Genomic DNA, 27,633 nt, shown 5'->3' with positions numbered 1-27,633 from the left:
CATATTTATCCCTTACACATTTGGTTCGTCCTTACTGCTATGTCCTGCATCCATTGGCTGGAGCAGGACCTCACACTCTTAAACTGATACCCAGTTTGCTAATAGCCTAAAACTTTCCTAAATAGGTAAGTGCAAAGAAGAACAAAGAAGTTACTTAGGAAAGGTTTAAGGAAGCAATAACAATTCCAAATGAGAAAGGGGCATAGGCTGTGAGCTGGAATGTGTCTGTGAGCATGTCCAACAATTATATAGGATAGGGCTTAACAAAGAGTTATTAGCACAAAGCAAGGAGGCTTGAAGAAAGTTAGTCTTTAAAAGAATCTATTATTTCTAACATTAGGATTTATTTTTTAAGAAGAAGGGGAGCTTTGAAGAGGAAACTTTTTACTTTCTATACCTCTTTATGCCTTCGGGTTGGCAAGATGGTGAAACAGGTCCGGCTTGATCCTGAAACCTGCCACAGAGTCGTAGGAGACTCATTTGGTCCTTGGCCATCTTCAACTTTTATATTGGCCTCTCCTTGCATGAGTCAGTTGATAGCAGCGTATTCTGCCAGAGTAGTTCGGTTTGTGGCAAACTCTTGTTCTAGAGATAGTTTGCACACAAGGTAACTACAGTTAATGTATTGGTGTAGTTGAAGATTGCTGGGAAAATACATCTTAAGTGATCTCACCACACACGCGTGCATGCGCACACACACACACACACACGGTAAGTACATGAGGTGGTGGATATGGTGATTAGCTTGATTGAATCATTTCACAATGTATATGTGTATCAAAGCCTTACACTGTATACTTTACATATATACAATTTTAATTTTTATTTCTTAAATATGCCTTGATAAATCTGGGGAACATTTTTAAACATTAAAAAAGAAGGTGAGAATCATCCAACTGCACTGTGGGATGAGGGCTGGAGAGTCAGAGAGGTACCCGTGGTAGCTATGGGGCTCGTTCATTCCTGCCTTCAGGGAAAGTCACCCAAATCCACACTTCAGTGATATTTCAGCTACTGCGAGTTTAGGACCCATTGGGTCATCTGTAGACAGTCAGAACTATGAGGCTGTCTCAGGGAAGGCCAGAAGTCTCTTCTGTGCTATTTCTTTATCCCCAGATGAACTGCATGCTTCTTCAAGCTTGGATCACATTGATGTTTCATGCACTTTTTTCTGTCCCACACAATGCCTTGCACATAGTAGACAGTAAAATGTTTTGATGAACTGAATCAGACAGCAGTTAAGTATGAAATCATATGATTTGAATGGGAAGAACTGTTAGAGCCCAGAAAAAGTAGAGTGCTATGAAAGGAGGAGTTGGAATGAGAGGGAAAGTTCCCATCAGCCACTGAACTGGTTATATATAATAATTACAAAACCAGTGTGTAGGAATGATCCGTGCTTATCTCATTTATTTATCCAATGAATACTTATGGGTATTGAACTAAGAGTTAGAGAAACAGTGATGAACAAGACAGATCCATGAATCTTGGAAACAAATTGATATGAAATGTCGCTGTCACTAGGTATGCTCCAGGGAGGAGCTCTGGGACCTCCCTCGATACCAAACCCCGAGGGTGCTCAAGTTCCTGATATAGAGTGATGTCGTATTTGCATATAACCTGTAAGCATCCTCCTGAATATTTTAAATCTAGATTACTTATAATACCTAATGTAAAGGAAATGTTAGCTGAACAGTTATTAGACTGTATGGTTTAGAAAGCATTGACAAGAAAAGAAGCCTGTTCATGTTCAGTACAGAAGCAGTTTTTTTTCCTGGATATTTTCCATCCATGGTTGGTTGAATCTACGGGTAAGGAACCCGTGGATATGAGGGCTGACAATAATTGTAGGTAGTGATAAATACTGAGAGGGAAATACAGCAGTAAAGGATAAAGGCAATAGTGTGGGGACACAGGCAGGCTGCTTTAATTAATTATTTAACTTAGTGAATGATGGGGTCTTGCTCTGTTGCCTCGGCTGGAGTGCAATGATGCAGTCATAGCTCACTGCGACGTTGAACTTCTTGCCTCAAGCAGTCCTCCCACATTGGTCTCCCAAAGTGTTAGGATTACCAGCGTGAGCCACCACACCCAGGCAGGCTGCTTTAGATGGGGAAATCAGGGGAGGGCTCTGAGGTGTTGACATTTGAGCAGAGCATAAGTGAGGTGATGGATGAAATCTTGTAAAGGTCTGGGAGACCAGCATCCCAAGCAGAAGGCAGATGTTGGGTTCTGAGATGGGGACCGAGTGTGGCCAGCTGGAGGGCCTGCCAGAGGCTGTGTGGCCATGCTCATGAGCAAGGGCCTTGTAGGACATGGCAAATACTGGATGTTTGTTAACAGCAGTGGGAACCTGTTACCGTTAGAATATCACTGAAGGCATCTGTTTCATCTCTGAAACTCCCTTACTTTACCTTCTATCTCTGCATCACCATTACTGCCACCCCTCTAGACTACGGCAGCATGATCCTTTCCCAAGGTACCATAATCAGCTTCTAAGTCTTCATGGCATGGCAATCTCAGGGGAACTGATGCTAGGGAGGATGGGAGACCAGCTCGGTGACAATTGCTGTTGTTCTGGGTGGTGGCAGGGGAAGTGGTGAGAGGTGGTTAGATTCTCAGTCTGTTTGGAAGATTGCCAACTAGATTGGCTGATGGAGTAGATGAAGAAAGAAAGAGGAATAAAGCTTGACTCCTAGACTTTTGGCTGCAGCATCCAGGTGTGTGGTGGCAGCATTTCCTGTGAATGAAAGACTGGAAGGAGTGTGTTTTGGGGGAGAAAGTGAGACATGCCGTTTGGTCCTGTTATGCTGGGGTGTGCGTTAGCTGTGGAGTGGAAGTGCTGAGTAGCTTCTGCGCGTGGGAGGGACCTGGGGCTCTTCCACTGCTTTCCTTGGCTGACAGATGATACTCTAAGTGGGGAGACTTGATAAGATCATCAGGACAGCCAACACAGATGGAGGAGGGGTGAGGGCCAGGGACTGAGCCCCAGGGTGCTCCTGTGTTTAGACACGTAGACATCAGGAGACTGTGGTGGCCGAGAAGGTTGGAAGAACACAAGCAGAGCCTGTTCCCCTGGAAGGCAAATAAAGAAGGCAACTCAAGGACAAGAGAACCGCTGTGCAAAATTCTGCTGCGAACTTTTATATGTGAGCTGTCTAAAGCCACGGAGCAACAGGAGCTGGGAGCCGACATTGCTGCTTACAATGCAGGGGTGTACTGTGTCTTCCTGAGAGTCCTTTAGTATTGCATTGGGTAGGGGTGTGGCAGTTAATGTCTTCTGAATTTAGGCTGTGTCGACCTTCAATCTTTGAAAGCATATTTCCTGTTTATTTTCCCATAGCTAACCTTTAAATTGTAGATGCAAAAAGCAAAAGCCATTTCCAGTTATTGGTGTTCCCCGGGTTGTATCTGGGTATTCTCATATGCCGTCGAGAACAAGGTATATTTGGGTAACTTACAAAGTGGAGATTTCACAAAAGCATGTGGGAGACATTCGGAGCCACAAGATATGTGGGCATGATGAGTGAGTTCCAGTAACCGGTTTCGCCCTAAACGTGGTCTCTCTCCCTGACACCTGTTCTCAGCATTTGGCCCCATCTTCCATTCAGTTGTGCAAGCCAAACATTGGCTCCAGTGGTGCTTCCTGTCTCCCCCACCATCCTTACTGTCCGGAAGCCCTCTCGTCCACTCTGCCTCACACCGTGCATACCCTGGCACCTGCAGCTGCCCCCACCCTACCCTCTGGAATGGCTGCAGAGAACAGCCTTCCCTTACCCTCTCTTGCCCTTTTGTCTGCTGTCCACTCTGAAGCCTGGGTTATATTTTAAAATTAAATCTGATTGCGTTACCTCCTCAACTTAGATCCTTACCATGGCATCTTATTGCTCACAGGACAAACATCAGAATCCTTTGAGAGGCCCAAAAGCAGCACACGGCCTGGCCCTTTCTCCTGGGGACCCTATGGGGACCCTGGGACCCTATGAGTCCTTCCCTTCCAGACCCTGAACTCGCCGTTCCTCGCCCCTGCAACACCTTCCCCGGACACCCCTTGGCCCTTGTTGACTGCCACTCCCGCCTTGTGGTGCAGCTCAGCAAGGCCCGTCCTGACCCCTTTGTGTGGGTGACATTCCTCTGTCATATTCTTCATGGCACTAAACTCGTTCATCTCAGGACATTTCCTGTCACTTGCAGTGGCATCATGGTAGTTACTCCTGTAGTTACTTCTGTTTCATCCCTCCGGCTGTGAACTCCCTGAGGCAGGAGCCATTGCTATCTTGGCTCCCACTGTGGCTGCCACATGGAGACCTTCATGCGTGTTTGTTGGGTGAATTAACTCAAGTGCATAATAACAAGAACAAATGGAAATCTTCCTCTAGAAAGACGGAAGACTGTTGAGGGCAGCTCACGTGGAAACGGCTTGGCATCTCCATGCCCATCCCCACCTCTGGGTCCTCCTCACTGTCCCGTGACATGCTCTCCCCAGGTTCTGCAGCTGGTCACTTCCCACGCATGGTCGCATGAGTAGACGCTTAGCAAGGAGTGCGTTATGGAGGACAGATTTCTGCCACCCACTTCACCGAAGTGGAAGCACAGCTTCCATTAGGCTCAGGTTCTTTGGGAGAATTTCACCTCTTTTGTTACCTCTCATCTTACCTATGTGTAACCACACATTTTGGTCTTCTTCAATCTTTTAGATAATCATCAGATAATTTTACTTACCTGTTATTCTACCACTTTCTACCTTGCCTTTTCTTCAGGCCACCTCCAAGGGCTATAACCCGCCTAAACGTTAGGACATATACGGCCTGCCACACATTGATCTCTGGGCGTAACCAAGATGGCATAACCACCAGCATTCCCAATTTCTCTTTGTCTCTTCAGAATGCTGACAGACAAAGAAGAGCATTTTCTTTAGTCTCCAAATGTGTGGCTCACACCTGAAATGCCAACACTTTGTGAGGCTAAGGCAGGTGGATCACCTGAGGTCAGGAGTTCAAGACCAGCCTGACCAATGTGGTGAAATCCCGTCTCTACTAAAGATACAAAAATTAGCCGGGCGTGGTGGTGGGCGCCTGTAGTCCCAGCTACTCCGGAGACTGAGACAGAAAAATCGCTTGAACCTGGGAGGCGGAGGTTGCAGTGAGCTGAAATCGCGCCACTGCACTCCAGCCTGGGTGACAGAGAGAGATTCCGCTCCCCCCGCCAAAAAGTGATGTGTGCATATTAAAATTGCTGCATATATTTTCTAACAAGAGTGAGAAGATTGACACGATTGACAAGTTTCAAAACATGATTTAGATTCAGTTTACTTGGCAAAGTGTCTCTCCATAATACATATATTTCAAGGAAAATATTAGATATTACAAAAAGCCACCCTCATCTTTTACTGTCTTATCAGGATGAGTTATTTTTTCCAAAGTATCAATTTTTAGGATTTGATTTTCCTACTACTTATTAAGATAGACCTTTAGGATAGAGTGAAAATATTTTAGTGTCAGTTCGTTTATTCTAAGCTATGCTTTTCTCTTAGTTTTTTAAATCTTTAAAATTTTACATGTGTTATCAGAGAAACGAATATAATCCAAGATGTTTCTCTTTCTCTCTTTTTTTTTTTTTGTTGTTGTTGTTAGAAAATTGCCCCACAAATGGTTTACGGAAGGTGAAAACCAGAGGTTGATAGGTAGATTCATACATACTTATCCCTTGTTCCTGTTCTTGGTCAAAAATTAAGGTGAGGAGTTGCCCTGTTGTACTTCTGTTTCAGATTAAGACTGTCGAATTACCCCATGAAATTGAATGTTTATTTTCTCTATTTTAGCACTTTAAAGATCAGAATTCTGTATCTAAAAACTTGTCTAAGTCTGCGATTCTTTACAAACAGACAAGTCCATGCTTTTAACCTCACTTGAAGTCGTCCTTTGAACATCAGCTGTCCCTGGCAAACAATGATTGACTCTGGGAGATTTGTCTCCACTGACGTATCCTTAACAGGAATCAAAAGTTACGCAGTTCCTGGGTTAAGCAGTCCCCATGCGAGTAACGGCAGTCTGTGAGTTTACATAGTTGTGGGTGCCGGCTGAGTCGTTTTGTATCTCACCATGTGGCTTCTCTCTACTCAGTAGGTGAGTGGAAGTGCCCAACCTTAGGCAGACTTTTCCGGAATGAACAAAACCATGTTTTTATTGCTGCAGGCTGGGAGAGGAATCCGGAAGCTTGAGGTTGGCTTTGAGGTAGCCTTTCTGTTGTCTGCACGTCTGGCGTGCATTCCCATGCCGGTTTAAGGTGGACTTTTAATCATCTAAATGGCCCCAGCAGAAGACATTTTAATAAATTGGGGGAATGCCTATACAATGTAACAGCATGTAGCCATGTCAAAGTCCCATTGAGGAAGAATACTTAGTGACTGACATGGTTTGCACATGTTCCCTCCAAACCTCTGTTGAAATGTGGCCTCCAGGATTGGAGGTGGCTGAGCAGGAATGTTTGGGTCATGGGGACAGATCCCTTATGAATGGCTTTGTGCTGTCCTCGCAGTAGTGAGTGACTTCTCACTTTGTTAGTTCAGGCAGAGTTGGTTGTTTGAAAGAGCCTGGGACCACCTCCTCTCTTGCCATGGAATGCGTGAGCTCCCCCGTGCCTTCCACTGTGCGTAAAAGCTTCCCGAGGCCTCACCAGAGGCTGAGCAGATGATGGTGCCATGCTTACACAGGCTGCAGAACTGAGGGCCAAAGTAACCTCTTTTTTCTTTGTCAATGATCCAGTCTCCGGTACTACGTTAGTACAAAACAGACTAACGTAGTGACACTGGAAAGTGTTTACTAAAAATGCTGGGTAATAGTTATTAAGCATAAATGATGTGCCAGATACATACATTAATACATTTCATCCTCAAAAACTATATACGGATTTTCCCAAGTTCACAGAGTGAGTGGTAACCAGGAGGCACCCCTGCCTCCGTATCATGTATTACCTCCTTTTTATTTTCTAAAACAATGCACAGGATAATGATCACAGTTTCTATCAAACATTATATACACATACGTGTGAGTGTATGTCCAGCTCTCTGGAGGCAAGATGATAGGTGATTTTAATGTTTTTCTTTGTACTTCCCAATTTTTCTGCAGCATAGATGGATAAACGTTATAAAAAGAAAAAAGAGTGGATTTCTTTAGCACTAGGTATGTTTAGACAAAGTAGGAAGAGAAACAGTTTCAAAACAGAACAATGATCCACCTTCCTACAATGTTATGTGCCCTGATGTCTTCATTACTGGGAGAAATTAAGGACTGACCACAGTCAACTCTGCAAGGGAGACTGGTTTTTGTCCAGTTGTTAGACACTTGCAGGTGACTTGCCCAAGGTCAGGATGAGTCTAAGATAACATTCAAGCTCAGTTAAAGAAGGTGTTTCTTTTTCTTTCTACAAAAGTACATATTTAGGATGCCTTGCCCAAGCTCCACTTCCTTTTTTATTACTCTGAGAGCTACTTCCCTTGCCCGAGAGTCTTTAGACATCCTTGCCTCTGTCCTGTGACTAAGCCCCACTTGTCAATCATCTTGGAGAAAAAATTTCCCTCCCTGCATCATGACCATCTTGGTTCACTAATTAAAGCAGCTGAAAGCACTAAAACTCCTTTTTTCCACAAGACGCTCTTCCCGCCTCTCCCCACTGCGGAGTTGAGCCCCTGCCTCCGTGCCTCCATTGTGTCCTGGCAGCACTGTGGCCTGGTGGCAGCGTCTTCAGCAAGTCACTTGTTTTTTGTTTTTTTTTTTTTCTTTTTTCCTACCAGAAAGTGAGTTCTGCAAAGGTAGGAACTTATCTGTCTGACAGGCTGTGCTGTCTGTGCATTGCCGGCACGGGCACGCAGGGTGCTTTCCAGAGGGAAGTGACACACACGTGCCTCTTGTGAATCGCTATCTCAGGAGGCATGCCAGCTCTTGAGGCCACACTTAGACTAAGAAGTCAGAGTAGTCAGTCTCAGGTACAGGAGTCAAGAAAAAATAGATTGGGTGGAGAATAAGAGCAATTTTGAGAGCCTTATGGAAAAACAAAACAGACATTAGCAAAGGATGAAGGACATGAGCCTCATGCTTTTTCTAAGCTGTATGAATGACATGGGGAAGCAACATATGGTATTAGTGAAAGGTTCTTTCTTTCCTTCTTTCTCTCTTTTTTTTTTTTTTTTTTTTTTTGAGACAGTCTCGCTTTGTCGCCTAGGCTGGAATGCAGTGGCGCAATCTCGGCTCACTGCAACCTCCGCCTCGTGGATTCAAGGGATTCTTAAGGCTCAGCCTCCTGAATAGCTGGGACTACAGGTGCCCGCCACCACGGCTGGCTAATTTTTGTATTTTTTGGTAGACAGGGTTTTGCCGTGTTGGCCAGGTTGGTCTCAAAATCCTGAACTCAAGTGATCTGCCTGGGATTACAGGCGTGAGCTTCTGTGCCCGGCCGGAAAAGGTTGTTTTTAAATTTTTTTTTTTACTTCTATCTTTTTGAGGGTCTCCCTCTGTGACCCAGGCTGTAGTACAGAGGTGCAGTCACTGTTCACTGAAGCCTCAGCCCCTTGAGCTTATGCCATCTTCCCACTTCAGCCTCTCATGTAGCTGGGACTGCAGGGGTGTGCCACCATGCCTGGCTAATTATTTTAAATTATATTTTATAGTTATAGAGTTTCACAGTGTTGCCCAGGTTGGCCTTGAACTTGGGCCCAAGCAATTCTGCTGCCTAGGCCTATTGTACTTGCATGATGGAAATTGAATATAAAGGCCTGTGTTGTTTTAATCCATGTTTATGTATAAGTTACAGTCTCCTGTTGTCATCTGTGTCTTCTGAAGGAGTCACCTGTTTGGTTAAATAAATTCTGGCCATTTTCTCTTAATTCATTTACCTGAAAAAAAGATGTGTTCTCCCTCTCCTTTGAACAGCACCCTGGTGGGGAAGAAGTCTTAAGGGAACAAGCTGGAGGTGACGCGACTGAGAACTTTGAGGATGTCGGGCACTCTACGGATGCCAGGGAAATGTCCAAAACATACATCATTGGGGAGCTCCATCCAGTAAGTACATTTTGGGGGCCTTTTCTTATTTGTATTTAAGGCTATCAGATGACCTTACCCAAGTCTGTAAGCTTGCATGGATACACATTTAAAAAGGAGTAAAGCAAAAACTTCTGATTTTAGGACACCATTTTTGTCATAAATAAATTGACCAAAAATGTCTTTACATTTCACTGTTGCTTTTTTTTTTTTTGGGGGGGACAGATCTTACTCTGTCACCCAGGCTGGAGTGCAGTGGCGTGATCATGGCTCACGGCAGCCTCAACCTCCTGGGCTCGAGCCGTCCTCCTGCCTCAGCCTCTTGGTAGCTGGGACTCCAGGCACACACCACCACACCTGATAAATTTCATATTTTTTGTAGAGATGGGGTTTCACCGTGTTGCCCAGGCTGGTCTCAAACTCCTGGGCTCAAGCCATCTGCCCACCTCAGCCTCTCAAAGTGCTGAGATTACAGGCATGAGCCCCTGTGCCCAGCCTGGTTGCATTTTTTACTGGCACTTCGTTTTAGTCAGCATGCCCCACCCCACAGCCACGCACGGGGAGTGGAGTGCTGCTCAGTCCTAGAAGTTCCGTGGAGCAGCACCTTTTACAGGGTGGGGCAATCAACCCAGCATTGCTTTCTTTCCTTTTCCGACCGAAATATTTTTATTAAGAATCCCACTTCTACTTTCATCAGACCAAGGATATTTTAGTTCTAAAAAATGATTTTAAAAGTATAAAAATGCAGCTCTGTGAAATGAATAACTCTGCCTTCTGTAGAACTAGCGCATTGTCTGTATTCCGCTCACTGTACCCCAGACCTTCGAGGATGTCAGCTCTGGACCAGTCTGTTGACCAACTTTTGGAAAACACTGGCCTAATTTGGCTTTTCCTTCTTTCTTTACTTTTTTTTTTTTTTTTTTTTTTGAGACTGAGTCTTGCTCTGTCGCCCAAGCTGGAGTGAGTGGCGCGATCCTGGCTCACTGCAAGCTCCGCCTCCTGGGTTCACGCCATTCTCCTGCCCCAGCCTCCCGAGTAGCTGGGATTACAGGCTCCCACTACTGCGCCTGGCCAATTTTTTTGTATTTTTAGTAGAGATGGGGTTTCGCCATATTGGCCAAGTTGGTCTTGAACTCCTGACCTCAGGTAATCCACCCACCTCGGCCTCCCAAAGTGCTGGGATTACAGGTGTGAGTCACCGCGCCTGGCCCTGATTTGGCTTTTCCATGAACAAGGATGGGATCAGGCATGTTGGGCTGTGTTATGATTTTAGACTCTTCTGTGGCAGTTGTAAATGACCATGTTAAATGTCACTAGTCTGTCAACCTAAGTTGTCAGGAAAATCGCTGAAAACTTGGAAAGAAGTCTCCGAGCACTCTGAGCATCTGGAGTGGATCCCAGGGCCGCACACGCAGCTGCCCTGTCCACCTCTGGGAGTGCCTGGCTCCGTCCTGCCTTCCCACTTGTGCATGGTGAGCAGCCCACCGGAAGGGGACGGAGGCCTGCTAGGAGCCAGCTCTGCTCTCTTAAGAAAACAATGGAGAGGCAAATAGCCTCATTCCAAGTGAGCGAACTGAGAAACTCTTAAAAATACAGGAAAAGCCTTATCATATACCACGATGCTTCCTGTAATGACTGTGAATGAAGGAAAGGTTACATTAGGTTCTTTGTAGAAGGCTCGAAAGTAGGAAATCCATTTGAGAACAGCTTCATTGAGTGGGGAGGTTCGTTTGATTTTGTTTTTGGTGGTGGGAGATACGTACTTTGAGGGAGGAAGCTTCATTTATCTGACAAGTTTATCTGCCCCTATATTTTCATCCCATACTTCACAAAGGCTGAGTTGTTTTGGGGTCATCAGGGAGGCCTGCCCTTACACATGCCTGATCGCATCCTTGTTTCCAGCTGTGGGTTAGGTTTCAGGCTCTGACTGTGGCATTTCTGCTTCATCTGCCCCCTGGGCTTCCCCCGGCCAGCCTTTAAACACACAGTCTTTTTGACAGCTGCAGCCTGAAGTTGAAATAGTTTATGACTCTAAACCTGGGAGATTGCAGGGCTTAACTGAAGAGGCCACACACATAAGAGACACATGCACAATCTCAAATGGAATTTGAGAGGACAGAAGGGAAGAATTAGTCTTCAGCTGCCCCCTGAATTACGTATCACAATCTGAGTCCAATAAAGGTGTGTGCACATCAACATGTACAGAGGACTGTCTTGGGCGCCGTTCTAAACTTTGGAACTCTAGATAGAAAATATCTCTTGGCACTTAATCTGCTACTGATTTTTGCTGTTAAATCAGATGGATCAAACTTTGCGTTTAATAGCTAAATGTTGAATCTGAAATGGTAATTACTGAATTGTAATTAAAAAAAATCTCAAAGTCAACATTTTGGAAGTGGTACCTTTGTAGATTTTTAAATTCCATAATATGCCTCATTTTTTCCTTGCAGGACGACAGACCAAAGTTAAGCAAGCCTCCGGTGAGTGTGACCATCTCAAATGTCTCTGGATGTTTTCATTGTATTTAATACTTGTCAAACTGAAGGCAGAGGTGTTTTATGTACCTGACTGAGGCCAGCACCGGTCTTTCTAGATAAATGAATATGTAACCTACTGGCTCAGCAAACATTTTTTATGTATGGAAAACTTGTCAGTGTGATTTGTTAGGATGGCTTGTGTGTAATTTTTTTAAGGCTGTCAATACTTAAACTACATTTTTCGTCATAATTATCAATATATACCCTTTGAAGAGCTACATTTTGTAGTAGCACTGTGCTTGTGATCTAAAAGGTTTGACACAAGCCTTATTTTTAGAGAACTTAAAATCTGAATGGACAGTGGTTTTATTACTTAAATCTTTAAGGGTATGTCTCATGTATTCTTCATCTTTAAGTCTCTTGGGCCTAGTAGGTGTTCATAAATATTTGTCAGGTGAATTTAATGAAATTAAATAATACCCTTTTGACGTACTTTTCCTTGGAGAAGGAAAATAACTCTGGCAATACTAGTTTTATGTTATGATTCACTAGCCTTTCTCTCTGAACTGCCCATCTCACTGATATTTGAAGATAAATGTAGGGTGACAATGGAAGAGCACAGCCTAAGTTCCTGAAAAGTACAAGTAGGCAAAGTAGTTTCTAGTGTCTAATTAAAGGACTATGGGGGAAAGTTTTGCTTAAAACACACGACAAAAAAGAAAGTATAATTTTTTGTTTTGATGTAAATTCTTGGTTTTATTAGAGTAAGTGCAACAAGACCCCACTGAGCTTGTGTTGAGAACTGGTGAGTTGATTTTTTGAGTTGTTGCTGCCAAGACATCGTCTTTAATCTACAAAAGGATCAAAGCAGTTAATCCAATGATATAAGCTTAAAGGCCACATTTACCTCAACATCCCTGATAGTACAATACAAGTCTTGTGTAATACTGTTTAGTACAAAGCAATTTTATTTGTATGTTCTCTCCTTATTCAAGAAAGACTTAAGTTCAATGTTAATGATATGAGTACTTCCAGAAGATAAAAAATTGGCTTCAGAATTTGAATGGCCTCTGTGACAGTTGCTCAGAACCCTTGCTGTGAGTTCATTTGACGTTAGCACCTTTTTTGAGGCTACTTTTTGGACAGCTGAAATTCTGTGATGCATTAAGTTTTTCCTTTTTCTCTGAAGTCTTTTAAGGGAAGAATATATATTTATTTTTTTATCATGTGTTCGGCATGGTAATCATTTTGGTATAAGTCATTTAGCTATAGCAAAACAAAGGTTTAAGATTCCTTAGATGAACTTAGATGACCGCAGGGCCAGCCGCTTCCCTAACCATAAAGATGACAAGCAGAAAACACTTGTAGGTGTAAGATTGTACCCATGTCTCCTGCCATAGCTGCTTTCAGTGTGAAGGACAAAGCCTTTCCTTCTTTGTTTGCTTTTAGAACACGTGTATTACAACCTATACTGTTGGATTAATTGCCCGTTACTGTTTATTGTTCTTATTTTCTATTTTAAAGTGGCAATTACTTTGATACTGAGAATATTTTGGGAACAGAGCAAGTTTATGGGGTAAATTCCGGGACTTTAGCTTTTAGCATCAAAGAAGGCTCTCCTGACAACACTGAGTGACAGCCCTTTGTGTGTTAAGACATGGTTTACTTCATTCCAGCATTAGCAGTTGATATTTGATCAGCTTGTTAGGTGTGGAAGGTCTTACTGAAGTTTGAGAATCACACTAACTTTTTAAAGTAGATTTTTGTTTGTTTGTTTGCTTGCTTGTTTTTGAGACGGAGTTTTGCTCTTGTCACCCTGGCTGGAGTGCAATGGCATGATCTCGGCTCACTGCAACCTCCACCTGCCGGGTTCAAGCGATTCTCCTACCTCAGCCTCCCAAGTAGCTGGAATTACAGACGCCTGCCACCATGCCTAGCTAATTTTTTATATTTTTAGTAGAGATGGGGTTTCACCATGTTGGCCAGGCTGGTCTTGAACTCCTGACCTCAGGCATTCACCTGCTTCAGCCTCCCAAAGTGCTGGGTTACAGGCGTGAGCCATGACACCCAGCCTAAAGTAGATGTTTTAATCTCTTCAGAGATTTTTACGGATTAACTAACTTCTGAGTATTTTTTTTTAAACAACTCTTCTTTATTGTGACTTTGCTTCAGTGAGAGCAGAACCGGAAGAATGTGGGACAAGAGCTTGCTGGCCTTTTTGAGAGGCCATAAGCAGATTAAACGAAAGGAAATACATGAGCACTTTTCTGGATTTATCTTTCTTGTGCTTTTGGTTTAGCAGAGGTAAAGAGTGTCCTTAGGTACTTCTTTTGTCATGTGTCTGTATAACCCATCCACCTATCTCCGAGAGGTTGAAGAATGTACACTGTGGTCTGAATTTTTGAAATGTTGTCTGCTTAAAATATCTAGTTGAATAGTGAAATAAAATGCAGTAAAGATTATTAGCTTGAACTTGCCCTAAGGAAAGCATCGTGTTGAGTTACCAAATTAAGGTATTTGTAGACTTAGAAATCATGCATTTTAATCAAACATAAATGTTTCTATCACATTTGTTTACATAGAGAATATTAGTCATAGCAATACCCCTTCTTGGTTATAGTTTTTAAAGCATTCTTACAGAAATTATTTGGTCCTCACAGTATCTCCATGTTAGACCTACCAAGGGAGGTGAGTACATTGCTGCTGAGAAGTTTAAGCACCTGAATCACAGACATGCTCCAGAACCGTCCAGCAGCCATCTCAGGCTGGTCAGTTGCAGTCCCTTAAGCTTCTTCTCTAGGTTCTGGGCTTGCCGTGTTAGACATCACTCTGTCAGTATTTGAAGAGAGATAGGCTTCCAACTAAAGAGTGGGTTATGTTAGATGAACTTATAAATGAGATGACTCTGATGCACAAAAGCTTATTGGGCTTTGCATGCTTTTCATAATTTATGGAGCTTATAATTTACATGGATTCACATGACTTTCATAAGTCATTATCCATGACATACTTGTTTTATTTTTTTGAGACGGGATCTCACTCTGTTGCCCAGGCTGGAGTGCAGTGGCATAGATCTCGACTCACTGCAACATCCACCTCCCGGGGTCAAGCAATCCTCCCACCTCAGCCTCCCGAGTAGCTGGACCATAGACACACAGCACTGTGCCCAGCTAATTTTTGTATTTGGGTTTCGCCATGTTGCCCAGACTGGTGTTGAACTGCTGGACTCAAGCAACCCGCCCGTCTTGGCCTCCCAAAGTGCTGGGATTACAGGCATGAGCCACCATGCTCAGACTTTGACACACTGATTTGATTGTTAACCTCTTTTTACTGAAGTTGAACCCTCAAAGTCATGGAGTGAACAGGTGGCAGAGCCAATCATAAAAACCATCGTCTTTCTCCTTGTTCATTGCTGACATACTTTGATAGTCACGTCCCTAAACCCAAGTGAGGCCCTCAGAACATTGACCACTAAAGACCAATTACTTTTTCATCAAAGTGCAAAGTGGTAATTCAAACTTCCTCTAACTGTCAAGCATCCTGGGCTACAGAACCAAGAAGATAATCAACCATCAAAAGATGATAGGATTATTTCAGGTTCCCCTCTTTAGAATTCATGGCTGTTGCTGGTGTTGCTGGTGCGAAAGTAGTGTTTTAACCTTAGCGCTCACCCATGGTAACCACAAAGGCAGCAGGACGGCAGGTGGGAGGTTCCAGAGTTGTCAGCAGTTGGTGAAATGCCTGTGCTCATTTTAACGATGCCATGGATGTTTGCGTTTGCCTTCTGTTGGTTGTTTAATGCTTAACTTTCTAGTTTGACAATCATATTTTACCTTCAGTGATTCTTTTGTTTCAGAACTGATTGTGCCCTCTAATAGCTAACTAATATTTTTGTATATTTTGATTATTTCTAGTAATCTTTGTTAATTTTATTCATATATACAAAATTTGGAAAATCCTCTTGCCGTAGTTATGAATATTTTTATAGATGCTAAGATTTTAAAATTGCTGGAATAGATAATACATTTGCAATTTTTTTTTAAATGGCTTACCTTTTTTTCCCCTACTGTGTCAGGAACCTTAAAGGCAATGTTTCAAGGTTGGTGGGTCTCATAACTGCTTTGCTTGCTTTTCCCTGAAAGGTGTCTGTCTTTTCATGGGAGTTTCTCTAACGTGCTTTGCAGAGTGATGCTTTGTCTTACTGCAGGCCGCTGATTGTTTTGCTAATGCTTTTTTATCTGTGCTTTGGGAAACTGCAGATCTGAAGCTGTCTTATTTATGGCAACTTCTGTTTGAGGCACTAATGCTTATATTGGTGTGGAACATCAAAAGAATGCTGCTTAACCCGTTTTCAAGCCCCAAAAGTTTATAGTTCACTAGACCTTAGCTTTTGAGCTGTTTGGAGAAGTATGCGTTTTTCCAGAATCATTGTCCATTCACTTTAGTGCTACTCAAAAGAGCTGCTCCCAGAAAGCCCTGGAGGATAAAAACAGGGCTTTCTTATTTGGAGATTTGCTGTTAGGCTGACAGTGACCAGCTGGTGACAAGTGTGACGCCAGCCATAGCAGTCTCGTGAGGCTGGTCTGGTGTCTTGCTGGTAAAAACAGGGCTTTCTTATTTGGGGATTTGCTGTTAGGCTGACAGTGACCAGCTGGTGACAAGTGTGACACCAGCAGAGCAGTCCCGTGAGGCTGGTCTGGTGTCTTGCTGGTACCGTCTGGTGAGAATTAAAGCAGCCCCCCGAAAAAGTTGGCCTAGAGTGTAGAATTTAAAATGGCCGTTCTTTTTGGTTCACATGTATTTAATGTAATATAGGTACACTTTTTTACATCTGTCAGATTTGAATAAAATAACTGATTTTTTTATTGAACATTGTGTTGTTCATGCTTTTGAAGAATGAAACTGCTTTTTCTAAAGGTGACATGGGATTATGTGTATGTGAACATGAATGTCTCTTTTCAGTTTCTGCATTAAAGTATTCAGATGTCTAGCGTGTGTAAGATATTTTATGTAGCATACTAATTTTGAATGTTTTTAAATTATTGAGGTTATGTCCTTAAGTAAATATAGATGATGACTAAAATGTTTTATTCTGGAAAAAAACAAAGTTAGGCATTTTAGTGAAAAGAAGTTTATAATTTTCCTTTTTGACATCTTCTGAAGAATGCATTGCGTAAAATATTGTGTTCTTATTTTCAGAAGGATTTGAGTCAATGGAATAAGTTCACCATTCCCTTGAACTTACTTTACTTTTTCCTCTCGTGTTTCAGGAAACTCTTATCACTACTGTTGATTCTAGTTCCAGGTATGTGGGAGCTTTCTTTTAAAGCAGTGGTATATGGGAAGGCTCATGGGTCCAGGTTGGACGAGGTGCGTCCCCCACCTGCTGGGTTCCTGGGCCTGACACTGTGCTGTCTCAGCAACTTTCCACTGAAGGCCAGACTGTTCAGAGCGCTCAGCCCCAAGCTTTCAGGCAGGGGACAGTGAACACCGTCCACAGCCACGTGATCTCGCCAGGTGATCTCACGGGCTGGCTACATCCACCCCAAGGAACAAACAGAACAACTGCATTTCCTTTTCCCCCAGGGCAGCATCTTAGGCGGCCAGTCCCACAGCGCTTCCCTGGCTCATCCAGGCAGACAGTCCATTTGCTTCCTTTCAATCCATGTCTGTTTCTTAAACTCTAGTGATTACATTTCCCTAAGCACAGGTCAGTTTTCCTTTGTCATTTTTGTTAGCTTTAAAGTTGAAGCTGGTAATCTGCGTGTAGCATGACTCAATTATTCTAGGCACCAGATTTGTTTATGATAGTCCAAGTGCATATTCACCTTTTTGGCAGCTCTACTATATTGACTTCCGTAATAGCCACTTTGTTGGACCCAAGCTCAAAACCACACATTTGTATTTCATCCTGTCAAATTTAACTGCCTCAGTCTGTTGGTGTTTTGGAATATTCCCTGCCTACAGGCAGTATTTCACCTTACTCTTCATTAACAAGCCAGTTTCTTTCTAAAGTGAAATTGAAAAACCCCACCAAACCCCACTAAGACAAAAGTTATGCTTGTAATTCTTATGAAAGTTACACTTGTAATCCTTATGAAACGATTGCACTTACAATCCCTATGAAACACATATGTAGACCTAGTCTATTTCTGAAGCCTTACACATTAATTTCCATTTTCTAAGAAAGTAAGTCAAAGATCGAAATCTAAAGATTCAAATCTAATTGAAAGATTCAAATAGAAATTATAGCTCATCCCTTCTTTGTCTCTGATTTGATTTGTAATCTGTAAAATTTACAGATCGAACTTCTATGCATCAGGACTGTAAATTAGGCATTTTTTTGATGGGGCCGTGAATTTAGACCTGTGGACCACACACGAAGTAGTTTGGCCATTCTGTTTCTTAACCTTTTAAATCCACTTCAGCACAGGTTGTAAAGATTAGATTTTCCTAACCTAAGCTTAAAGCTGTGGTGTTAATGGCAGCCTTAATAATCACAGGGCCCATACTCTTCAACTTTACAGCTGGTGGGGCATTCGTTTTTTGGTTTGTTTATTTTTGTTGGTTTATTTTTGTTAGTTTGTTTTTGAGACAGAGTCTCGCTCTATAGCCCAGGCTGGAATGCAGTGGGGCCATCTTGGCTCACTGCAACCTCTGCCTCCCAGGTTCAAGCGATTCTCCTGCCTCAGCCTCCTCCCCAGTAGCTGAGATTACAATTAGCTACTGCCACCATGCCCAGCTAATTTTTGTATTTTTTGGTAGAGGGTTTTACCATGTTGGCCAGGCTGGTCTCGAACTCCTGACCTCAAGTGATCCGTCCTCCTTGGCCTCCCAAAGTGCTGGGATTACAGGCATGAGCCACCACTCCCGGCCAAGTGGGGCATGAGTTTTCTCATAAAGCCAGTAGGGCAGAGTGATTCCTGCCCTACATATAGCAGGGCATGCATTACACTCATGTCACTTTTAGCAAATCCAGGTTGCCTTTTCAGCAAAATTGGTTACAGAGTTAAGAAAAACATGCCCTGGTAATTTTCTGTTAGAAAGGGCAAAGACTTTGAGTTCACCACAGTGCACATGATGTCAGCATGATTGCTTTTTGTGTCTTTCTAGTTGGTGGACCAACTGGGTGATCCCTGCCATCTCTGCAGTGGCCGTCGCCTTCATGTATCGCCTATACATGGCAGAAGACTGATTACCTCCTCAGAAGCCAGCACAGGAAAAGCCTGCTTTGGTCACAGGAGAAAAGAAGCCATTGCTAACTACTTCAACTGACGGAAACCTTCCCTTGAAGACAATGATTTTAATATATCTCTTTCTCTTTCTTCTGACATTAGAAACAAAACAAACAGAACCGTCCTTTCTGCGCTCACATTTTTCGAGTGTGCCTTTTTATTCATCTACTTTATTTTGATGTTTCCTTAATATGTAATTTACTTATTGTAAGCATGATCTTTTAAAAATATATCTGGCTTTTAAAGTATGCACCGTGTTTGCCTGTTTGGTGTATAATTGTCTTTAATGTTTAGAATCTGATTATTTAGAGGAATCCTTCAATGTGTTACTCATTCAGATCCAGGGAGGCCATAGGACTGGAGAGGGGGAAATAAGTTTGAGCGTCTCCTTTCACATCGTCACATCTCATTGAGTAACCATGTATTGTATGCTTCCGATGTAGTTTCTGTTTTCAAGGAAATTAAGAAAGGCCAGAAATTATAGTTTAAGGATTTCTAATAATTGTTCTACTTGAAATAGATCTTAAAAAGAAAGTAGTGGCCGGGCATCGTGGCTCACACCTGTTATCCCAGCACTTTGGGAGGCCAAGATGGGTAGATCACTTGAGGTCAGGAGTTCAAGACCAGCCTGACCAACATGGTGAAACCCTGTCTCTACTAAAAATACAAAATTAGCAGGGCACGGTGGTGCATGCCTGTAATCCCAGCTACTTGGGAGGCTGAGGCAGGAGAATTGCTTGAACCCAGGAGGCTGAGGTTATAGTGAGCCGACATCACACCAGTGTACTCCAGCTGGGCAACAAGAGCAAAACTCTGTCTCAAAAGAAAAAAAAGAAAAGAGAAAGTAGCCTACAGGGCCTATGAAAGAGACTTCTTATCCTCACTGATTGAAAACCATCAGCAACTTAAAAACGCATGAACCAGGAGCGGGCATCGCAAGTGTCCGTTCTCTCAGCTTCCAGGTATCATTGCAAAGACATTCTCAGCGTCGTAGGTTCTGAAGTCTTAAGAATTCTTCATTCAGAGGGGAGAGTTGTTTATAAACTCTTCTAAGGAAAGGCTGGTTTTCTAATTTGTAAGGAGATTATAGGACATTGGAATCTGATCTTTGAAGAAATTTAGCGGCTAGTATTGAGCTCTGAAGAGTTCTAATGTGGCTCTGTCTCCTCCTTGGGAGGAGATCTAAGGGGCTGATTCAGTCATCTTACTTCCCATTTATTATTCTCTTCCTTATGTGTTATTCTTTTAAATGTGGAAACTTCAAAGCTGAATTTGTTAGACCCCAGTACTTGTGTCGTTGGCTGTGACTGCGTTTGCACTGGCGTGAGCTGACAAACCACAAGCTTCTTCAGAAGTGACTGCACGCAGTGGAGAAGAATTGTGTTGTTCTTAGAGAGTACAACCTTTATAATCAAATAGCATGCACCGCCTTTGCCTTCTTCAGTCACTCAAGGTTGACAAGCAGTTTCCATTTCAAAATAAATTACAACACTTGCTAAGGGACCCGTGTAAATATTTCAATATTTTTGGTTGTGGTTTTTAGCTATAAAGCTTCACATCTTAGTACTTTTTAAAACATTGCTCCTAAATCAACTAGGAGGTGAGTCAAAGTGGGTCTGTCATACCTTAGATGACATTAAAGGGTTAACTTGTAAATCATTTTTAAGATGTTGACTAATAGTATCTGTTTATCGTTAAGAAGCATAACAGTTGAATTTGACATTTTTATCAGTGACTCAGCAATTTGCTGACGTGGCTGGCAATTTTTCTTCATGTGTTTTGGGAACAACATGTAGAGTCAAGGAGAGGAGTTCACTTCCTATTTTTAACATTTACAGTTTGTGCAGCCCAGAATCTCAAGGAAAGATATTTGACATTTTTTTCTCTGTTGCTTTCCCTTCAGAGAGGTGAGAGACTTCAGAGGCTGCCCTTCTCTTCATCTGCTGGTTGTGAAAGGAAAACATCTTGGGCCTCCAAAATCACTAAGGAAAACTCAAGCTGGAAACTGCTTAGTTTCCATTCTGCCTCCCGTTCTACTCAGTCACCCCTCTGCTCACTGAGATAGAGGCATATCTGATTGCTTCCTTTGGAAAGGCTAATCAGAAACTCAGAAGAATGCAACCCTTTGTGTCTCACCTGTCTGTCACCTGGAAGCGCCCTCCCACTTTGAGTCTTCCTGCCTTTGCTTCAAGATGTCCCGCCTTTCCAAACAGAGCCAGTGTACTTCTTACATATATCGATTGATGTCTCATGGCTCCCTAAAATGCGTAAAACCAAGCTGTGCCCTGACCACCTTGGACACGTGTCATTAGGACCTCCTGATGCTTTGTCACGGGCATGTCCTCAACCTTGGCAAAGTAAACTTTTATTTATTTGTTTATTTATTTATTTTTTGAGACGGACTCTTGCTCTGTCGCCAGGCTGGAGTGCAGTGGCGCGATCTTGGCTCACTGCAACCTGCGACTCCTGGGTTCAAGTGATTCTCCTGCCCCAGCCTCCCGAGTAGCTGGGACTACAGGCGCCGCCACCTCGCCCGGCTAGTTTTTGTATTTTTTAGTAGAGACGGGGTTTCACCGGGTTAGCCAGGCTGGTCTCGATCTCCTGACCTCGGGATCCGCCCGTCTCGGCCTCCCAAAGTGCTGGGATTACAGGCTTGAGCCACCGCGCCCGGCCGACTTTCTTAATAAAGTTGTTTTTACTTTGCACTGCGGACTCGCCCTGAATTCTTTCATGCGCGAGATCCAAGAACCCTCTCCTGGGGTCTGGATTGGGGCCGCCTTCCCGTAACACGTGACTGTGTTGGGTGCACCTGTGTCGGTTGCTCACCTCCTGGGTTTGAGTCGATTAGGGCTCTGGTTGGAACAGGTATCTCCCTTCCTCGGAGGTGTCTAGACGAAGGCAAGTGGAAGTTCTGGAAGCAGATTTTCCTTTGCAGTGTAGCCTTTCTAGGGGGTGTGCAGACACAGATGGCCTCAGGGAACCAGTTTCCAGATCCTCAGCTTCTACCTAGATTGTGCGAGTTTCCTTAGTCTGCTATAACCAAGTATACCACAGCTGCGTGGCTTAGAACAACAGAAATTTGTTCCCATAATTTAGAGGCCAGACATTGTAAATGAAGGTTTCAGCCGGGCCACTCGCCCTCCGACACTCTGGGTGGAGGCCTTCCTCACCTCTTCCAGCTGCCACTGGTGGCCGGCAGTCCTCACCTGGCGGTCCCCACCTCACAGTCCTCACCTGGTGGTCCTCAATGTGGTCCTCACCTGGCGGTCCTCACCTCACAGTCCTTGGCTTGCAGCTGCATTGCCCAGGGCTCTGCCTCTATCCCTGACGTTTTTCTCCCCTTGTGTCTCTGTCATAAGGACACATTGGATTACCTACCCCAGCATGACCTCATCTTAACTAATTACATTTTCATGATCCTGTTTCCAAATAGTCACGCTCTGAGGTGCTGGGGTTAGGACTTCAACATAGGTTTTTGGGGGACACAGGTCAACCCATAGCACATTCTTTTCTAAAAGTGACCTGATGTTCATGCCGGCGCTCCTTCCTTTACTCTCTTTCAACTCAGTTCCTCTTCTCCCTCTTTTCAGGAAAGAAGCGATCTTAGCTCAGGCCACTCCAACAAAATACCTTGGACTAGGTGGCTTCAAAAGCAAACATTTGTTTCTCATAGTTCTAGAGGCTGGACGTCCAAGACCAAGGTGCCAGCAGGTTCGGCGTACTCACATGGTAGGGAGAGGAAGCAAGCTGTCTCGGGACTCTTATGATGACACGATACTACCCCACCTCCTCACACCCACACATTAGGGGACAGGGATTCCATATGGGAATCTGGGGGGAGACATTTCGTCTGTGACAGAGACCTATTTCTCACCCATCCTGAATTTTAATATTGGATGCTAAAACTACTGTCAAATGTGGTACATAGTGGGGTCTGTGAGTCTCTGTAATCAAGACACTTCTTTAATCAAGGTACCCCACCCCAAGTCAGGCTTTGTGCTTTCCTTGTCTGGCATGTGCTCTGCTGATGGTGAATCGTAGCATAGGAACAGGGCGATTCAGCCTTCTGGAGGGGGGTTGCCGTTCAGATGGACAGTCAGCAGCAGGGGTGATGACACTGTATTGAGCAGTATCTGTTTTACCATGCCTTCACTGTCTTCGATGAAGGCCTCCCTCCTTCAGGAGTGCCCTGGGAGACTGGTCAGACAAAATATGAAATCATCTTGTGATATGGGTCCACAGAAAATCAAAATCAAGTTTTTAATTTCACTGGTATGTGTACATTTCTATTATAGACAATGTGATTGGGAGGCAAAAGACTGTCATAACAATATTTTTTATTAGGATAAAACTAGGAAGAAGAAATAGATCTATGAGGTCAAGGACAAAAAGGAACAATGTACAATTTCTGCTAAGAAAGAGTGTTTCGGCATCTTTTACAAAAGGGTAATGATGGCAAATTGCATTGATATTTAAATTCCACTTAGCAAATTTTAAAGAGTGATATTTCATCTTTATTTTAAAATGTCAATCTTTCAAATGTTGCATAACGATGCCCTTTGTAAATATTTAAACTCATGATGAAACATTTTAAAGGGCAACTGAAGGTGTTTTTCAACATTCTTATAAGGGTAATTTAAGTAGAACGTGTAAGGGTAATTTAAGTAGAACGTGTAAGTGTAATTTAAGTAGAACGTGTAAGGGTAATTTAAAGTAGAACGTGTAAGGGTAATTTAAGTAGAACATGTGAAGAGCACTGCCCTGCGGCAGGGCTCATTCTCACTCACTGTCTCTCCCCAACACCACCTCACGCACCTGTCCCCACATCCTTTCTCCATGACTTGGCCACACTGTGAAATCAAAACATAAGTTTCAAACATGGATAGTGTATGTTGAGTGAGGTTATGCACTACATGCTTAATTTTGACATCAGGCTGCCTGAATGTTTTTCTTGCAAAATATTTTTAAAATTGCTTTTTATTTGTAGTTAGCTCAACAGTCCAAGGCCTCAGCACATAGCCTGGCTCACAGAAACATTCGAGGTTTTGAGTTGAAACTAAATTGCGAATTGTTTTAATATTTTCCATGGCTTAGAAGTCTTTGATTGGATTTTTTAAGACCCTCTACTCCTAACTGTAAGTTGGAGTCACTAAATCTGAGTCTTGTTTTAAAACAAAGGTAAGGCATCTTTGATACTGTAAAGCAGGGACAAAATGCAAAACACCTTCTGTTTCAGGAAGACACCTATTGTACTGAAATCTGAAGTCATTCTCGGGAGAAAGGAAGGCTTGGGAGGCTTGGAGACCGCGGTTGGAAACCTGGCCCTCCCGCTTGCTAGCTGCATCGCTTCAAGTAAGTTGCTTATCCTTGTGGAATCTTACTTTCCCATGGATATAATTCATGAGCAATGCTTCCCTTAGACCTCAACTAGAGGTCCTGCCCACTTGAAGGACCCCATCTGGTCCACTGGCTGTGGGCTTCCCCATGGGTCAAGGATGTGCCCACCTGGAGCCTGTTCCCCTCCAAACCCTAGTACCCTACACACACGGCTCAATCCTGCCTATAGGTCTGGGTCTCCCCAGCTCATCCTCCCGAGGGTCACCAGGCTGTGGGGGTGCACATCAGGGCCGAGAGTGGCCGAGGGCTGGTGGTCTGTGGAGAGGATGGACACCCTGCATGAGCAGGTGGGGTCTGCAGGTAGGATCTTCATGAGTGCACTTGGACTCTGCATGTCGGTGGACGGGCGCTGGGAAGGGAAGTGGGGAGCTGGGAGCTGACTCTTCCAATGCCACCACCATCTGGCACAGAACTTTGATGAATCTGAAAATCCTAATTTCAAATCTGACCTTTCTGGCCATTTGTCAAGGCAGGCGGATGGGGTGTATTTTCAGACTTGTCGGTGGCTGCACTTTAAAACACCCGGACACACAATGTGTGCTCCTCCTGCCCCACAGATGCGAGGGGACGGTGGCTCTTCAGCAGGTGAAGGCTGAAATGACCACTGAGCAGCCCATTCATCTAATGCAGGCTTGCACTTCCCCATCCGGACCTCTTAAAGATTCTTTATGTTAAGATGAGGTGTTTGGTGTATAAAATTTGAGCAACACAAAGCTGATTGCAGTAATTGCAGCTAATAATCACATCAGTGTACGGAAATCCCCAGAAGGCTAGGCTGGCCCAGTGTACCAAGCTCCCCTTTCTCTCTCCTGTGATCACTGTTGTCCACTCTGTCACCTTAGCTGAAGGCACCATTTGGTTTGGCTCCACATCAGGGTGGGGAGCACTAGCATTTGGGGTCCTGCTGTCACCCTGGAAGGTGAGTGTCACTCCTTGGTCATCAGCATTACCAAGGGCAAGGGAAGAGGAATGGCAGGGCCCCTGCTGAGAGCTCTGCCATCTCCTGGGAGGAGCGGACACAGAAGCCAGGAGACAATGGGGGGACAGTGGGAGGATGGGGAGATGGGGGGGATGGGGAGATAGTGGGGGGATGGGGAGATAGCGGGGGGATGAGGAGATAGCGGGGGGATGGGGAGATAGTGGGGAGATGGAGAGATAGTGGGAGGATGGGGAGATAGTGGTGGGATGGGGAGATAGTGGGAGGATGGGGAGATGGGGTGTGGGGAATTGGGGGATGGGGAGATAGTGGGGGCTGGGGAGATAACAAGGGGATGGGGAGATAGCAGGAGGATGGGGAACTAGTGGGGAGATGGGGAGGTAGTGGGGGCATGGGGAGACTATGGGGGGACATGGAGATAGTCGGGGAATGGGGAGACTATGGGGAGGTGGGAAGACAATAGGGGCACAGATTGACGTCAAGTCTGATGCTCAGCTGCTTAGCAGAGTCATGGCTGGCAGAGGCCAGCAGGAAGAAGTGTGCTGGGCACTCAGCACCTGCCAGAGAAGCTCAGAAGCAATAGAAAAGGGCACGAGGTTGTCTAATAGGGATGGGGGTGTTGAAGGGGTTCTGTGAGGAGTCATATTTTGTAATCAATCAATAATATCTGAATATTAAGAGATCGCTAAATCATTATGTAAATCCTGAAACATAAATCACAGTCTTCCTTGTTTTTGGCTGAAATGCAAATATTTTCATCAAGATGGAAAAAACAATCCAAGTTGTGGGTGGGAAGGAGACATCTGTCACAAAAAGTCCTTAAAAATGAAGAAATAGTGAAGCTTCTTTCTCTGTTCTTCTCTCTAGCCCAGGTATCTTTCTGGTCACTCCTCCTTCCTACTGAAGGCACAGAGTCCAATAGCCATGAAGTTGGACATGGACCACAGCCTCCATGAAGACCTGCAGTATAATTTCTAACTTGAGGGTGGCTGGGTGGTCCCAGGCGTGGTCTCCGCTGGCATGCAGCCAGCTCTGCATCTGGTTGTATCTGGAATCTGTAGGACCAGGCTGAATTTGACCAAGGGCTTCAGGACTGGCCTAGAAACAAACATACAACCAGAAGTGGGATGCCGTGGGCTCCACCATCTCCACTTCTTTTAAAGAAGAAAGAAGCAAGTGAAACAAATTTGCTTTTTGAAAACCTTAGGTCTCCCGAAAAAAACAATGCAAAACATGCAACTGCAAGAATGTTCCCTCTAGTCCAGATAATTTAAGAAACCATTAAAATGCCTGTTGTCATTTTTAGATTAGAAAGTTTGACTTGTTTTTAATATTCTTGTAGCCATGAGGGAATTCTGGAAATAAAAGAACACTTTGAAGTTGTAGTAGAAAGAATCTGAAATTCACATGATAATTTTAAGTAACATCATATGGAGAACCTTCACCAACTTTGAGAATTATTGTTTCATTATCTTAATATGCTATTGCTCAGCTGAATTTATTTTACCATTATGATTATGCTTGTCATTTTTATAAGTCAATTCCTGTTTAAGGAGAGATCATTTGAGAATTGTCACATGGAAACATTTAACATCAGCAGGGACAGTGGCTCATGCCTGTAATCCCAGCACTTTGGGAGGCCAAGGCAGGTGGATCACCTGAGGTCAAGAGTTCAAGACCAGGCTGACCAATATGGTGAAACCCCGTCTTTACTAAAAATACAAAAATTAGCTGGGTGTGGTGGTGCGTGCCAGTAATCCCAGCTACTCAGGAGAAGAATCTTGAACCTGGGAGGTGGAAGTTGCAGTGAGCCAAGATCAGGTAACTGCACTCCAATCTGGGCAACAGGTGAGATTCATCTCAAAAAGAAAAAGAAAAATTTAACCTTGTTATAAGTAATGGTAGCATTACTTCACATTTCTTTTCTTAGTTCGCCAGTTCTTAAACATGCACATAAACATCCATATTTGTCTTGGAAGAAAACATAGGCATAAATCTTAATGACTTCCGATTAGGAAATGGTTTCTTAGATAACAAAAGCACACACAGCAAAAGAAGAAATAGATGAACTGAACTTCATCACAACTAAAAACTTTTGTTTCAAAGGACACCATCAAGTAACTGAAAAGATGACACAGGATGTGAGAAAATACTTACAAATCATGTATCTGAGGGACCTGTATCTAGAATATATAAGGAACCCTGACAACTCAACAAAAGACAATTCAAGTTAAAAATGGGCAAAAGATCTGAATGGATAGTTCTCCAGATGAAAATGCATGAATGGCCGATAAGCATGATTACATGCTCAGCATCATTAGTTATTAGGGAAATACAAATCAAAACCACAAGATGCCACTTCACACGCATGGGGAAGGTTATAATCAAAAAGTCAGACACTAACAAGGTTTGACAAAGAGGGAGAAATTGTAACCCTTGTGCATTGCTGGTGAGAATGTAAAATGGTTCAACTTCTGTGGAAAACAGCATGGCAGTTCCTCAAAAAGTTAAACAGAATTCCTACCTGACTTACCAATTCCACTGCTAGGTAT

General features: G+C 43.6%; 1 protein-coding gene across 2 annotated transcripts in view; it reads left to right on the top strand.

The window, feature by feature from the left end:
• Positions 1-19,004, top strand: part of LOC101012602 (cytochrome b5) — a 38,494-nt gene extending 19,490 nt beyond the window's left edge. The window contains exons 2-6 of one of the 2 annotated variants that reach the window (XR_001897477.3): positions 8,928-9,056; positions 11,486-11,515; positions 15,588-15,611; positions 16,783-16,817; positions 18,626-19,004. Coding sequence is in view for 1 of the 2 variants with exons in the window: in XM_017951846.3 (XP_017807335.1) it covers positions 8,928-9,056; positions 11,486-11,515; positions 16,783-16,817; positions 18,626-18,707 (276 nt within the window). In the remaining variant the exon portion in view is untranslated. The remainder of the gene's footprint in view (positions 1-8,927; positions 9,057-11,485; positions 11,516-15,587; positions 15,612-16,782; positions 16,818-18,625) is intronic. The other variant, XM_017951846.3, reaches the window with a different exon arrangement.
• Positions 19,005-27,633: the final 8,629 nt, after the last annotated feature.

This window comes from Papio anubis, chromosome 19 (genome assembly GCF_008728515.1).
Source record: "Papio anubis isolate 15944 chromosome 19, Panubis1.0, whole genome shotgun sequence".
In the NCBI taxonomy this organism is placed as follows: Eukaryota; Metazoa; Chordata; class Mammalia; order Primates; family Cercopithecidae; genus Papio; species Papio anubis.
The sequence above is the reverse complement of the archived record's forward strand: the minus strand, read 5'-3'. Positions and strand labels throughout refer to the sequence as shown.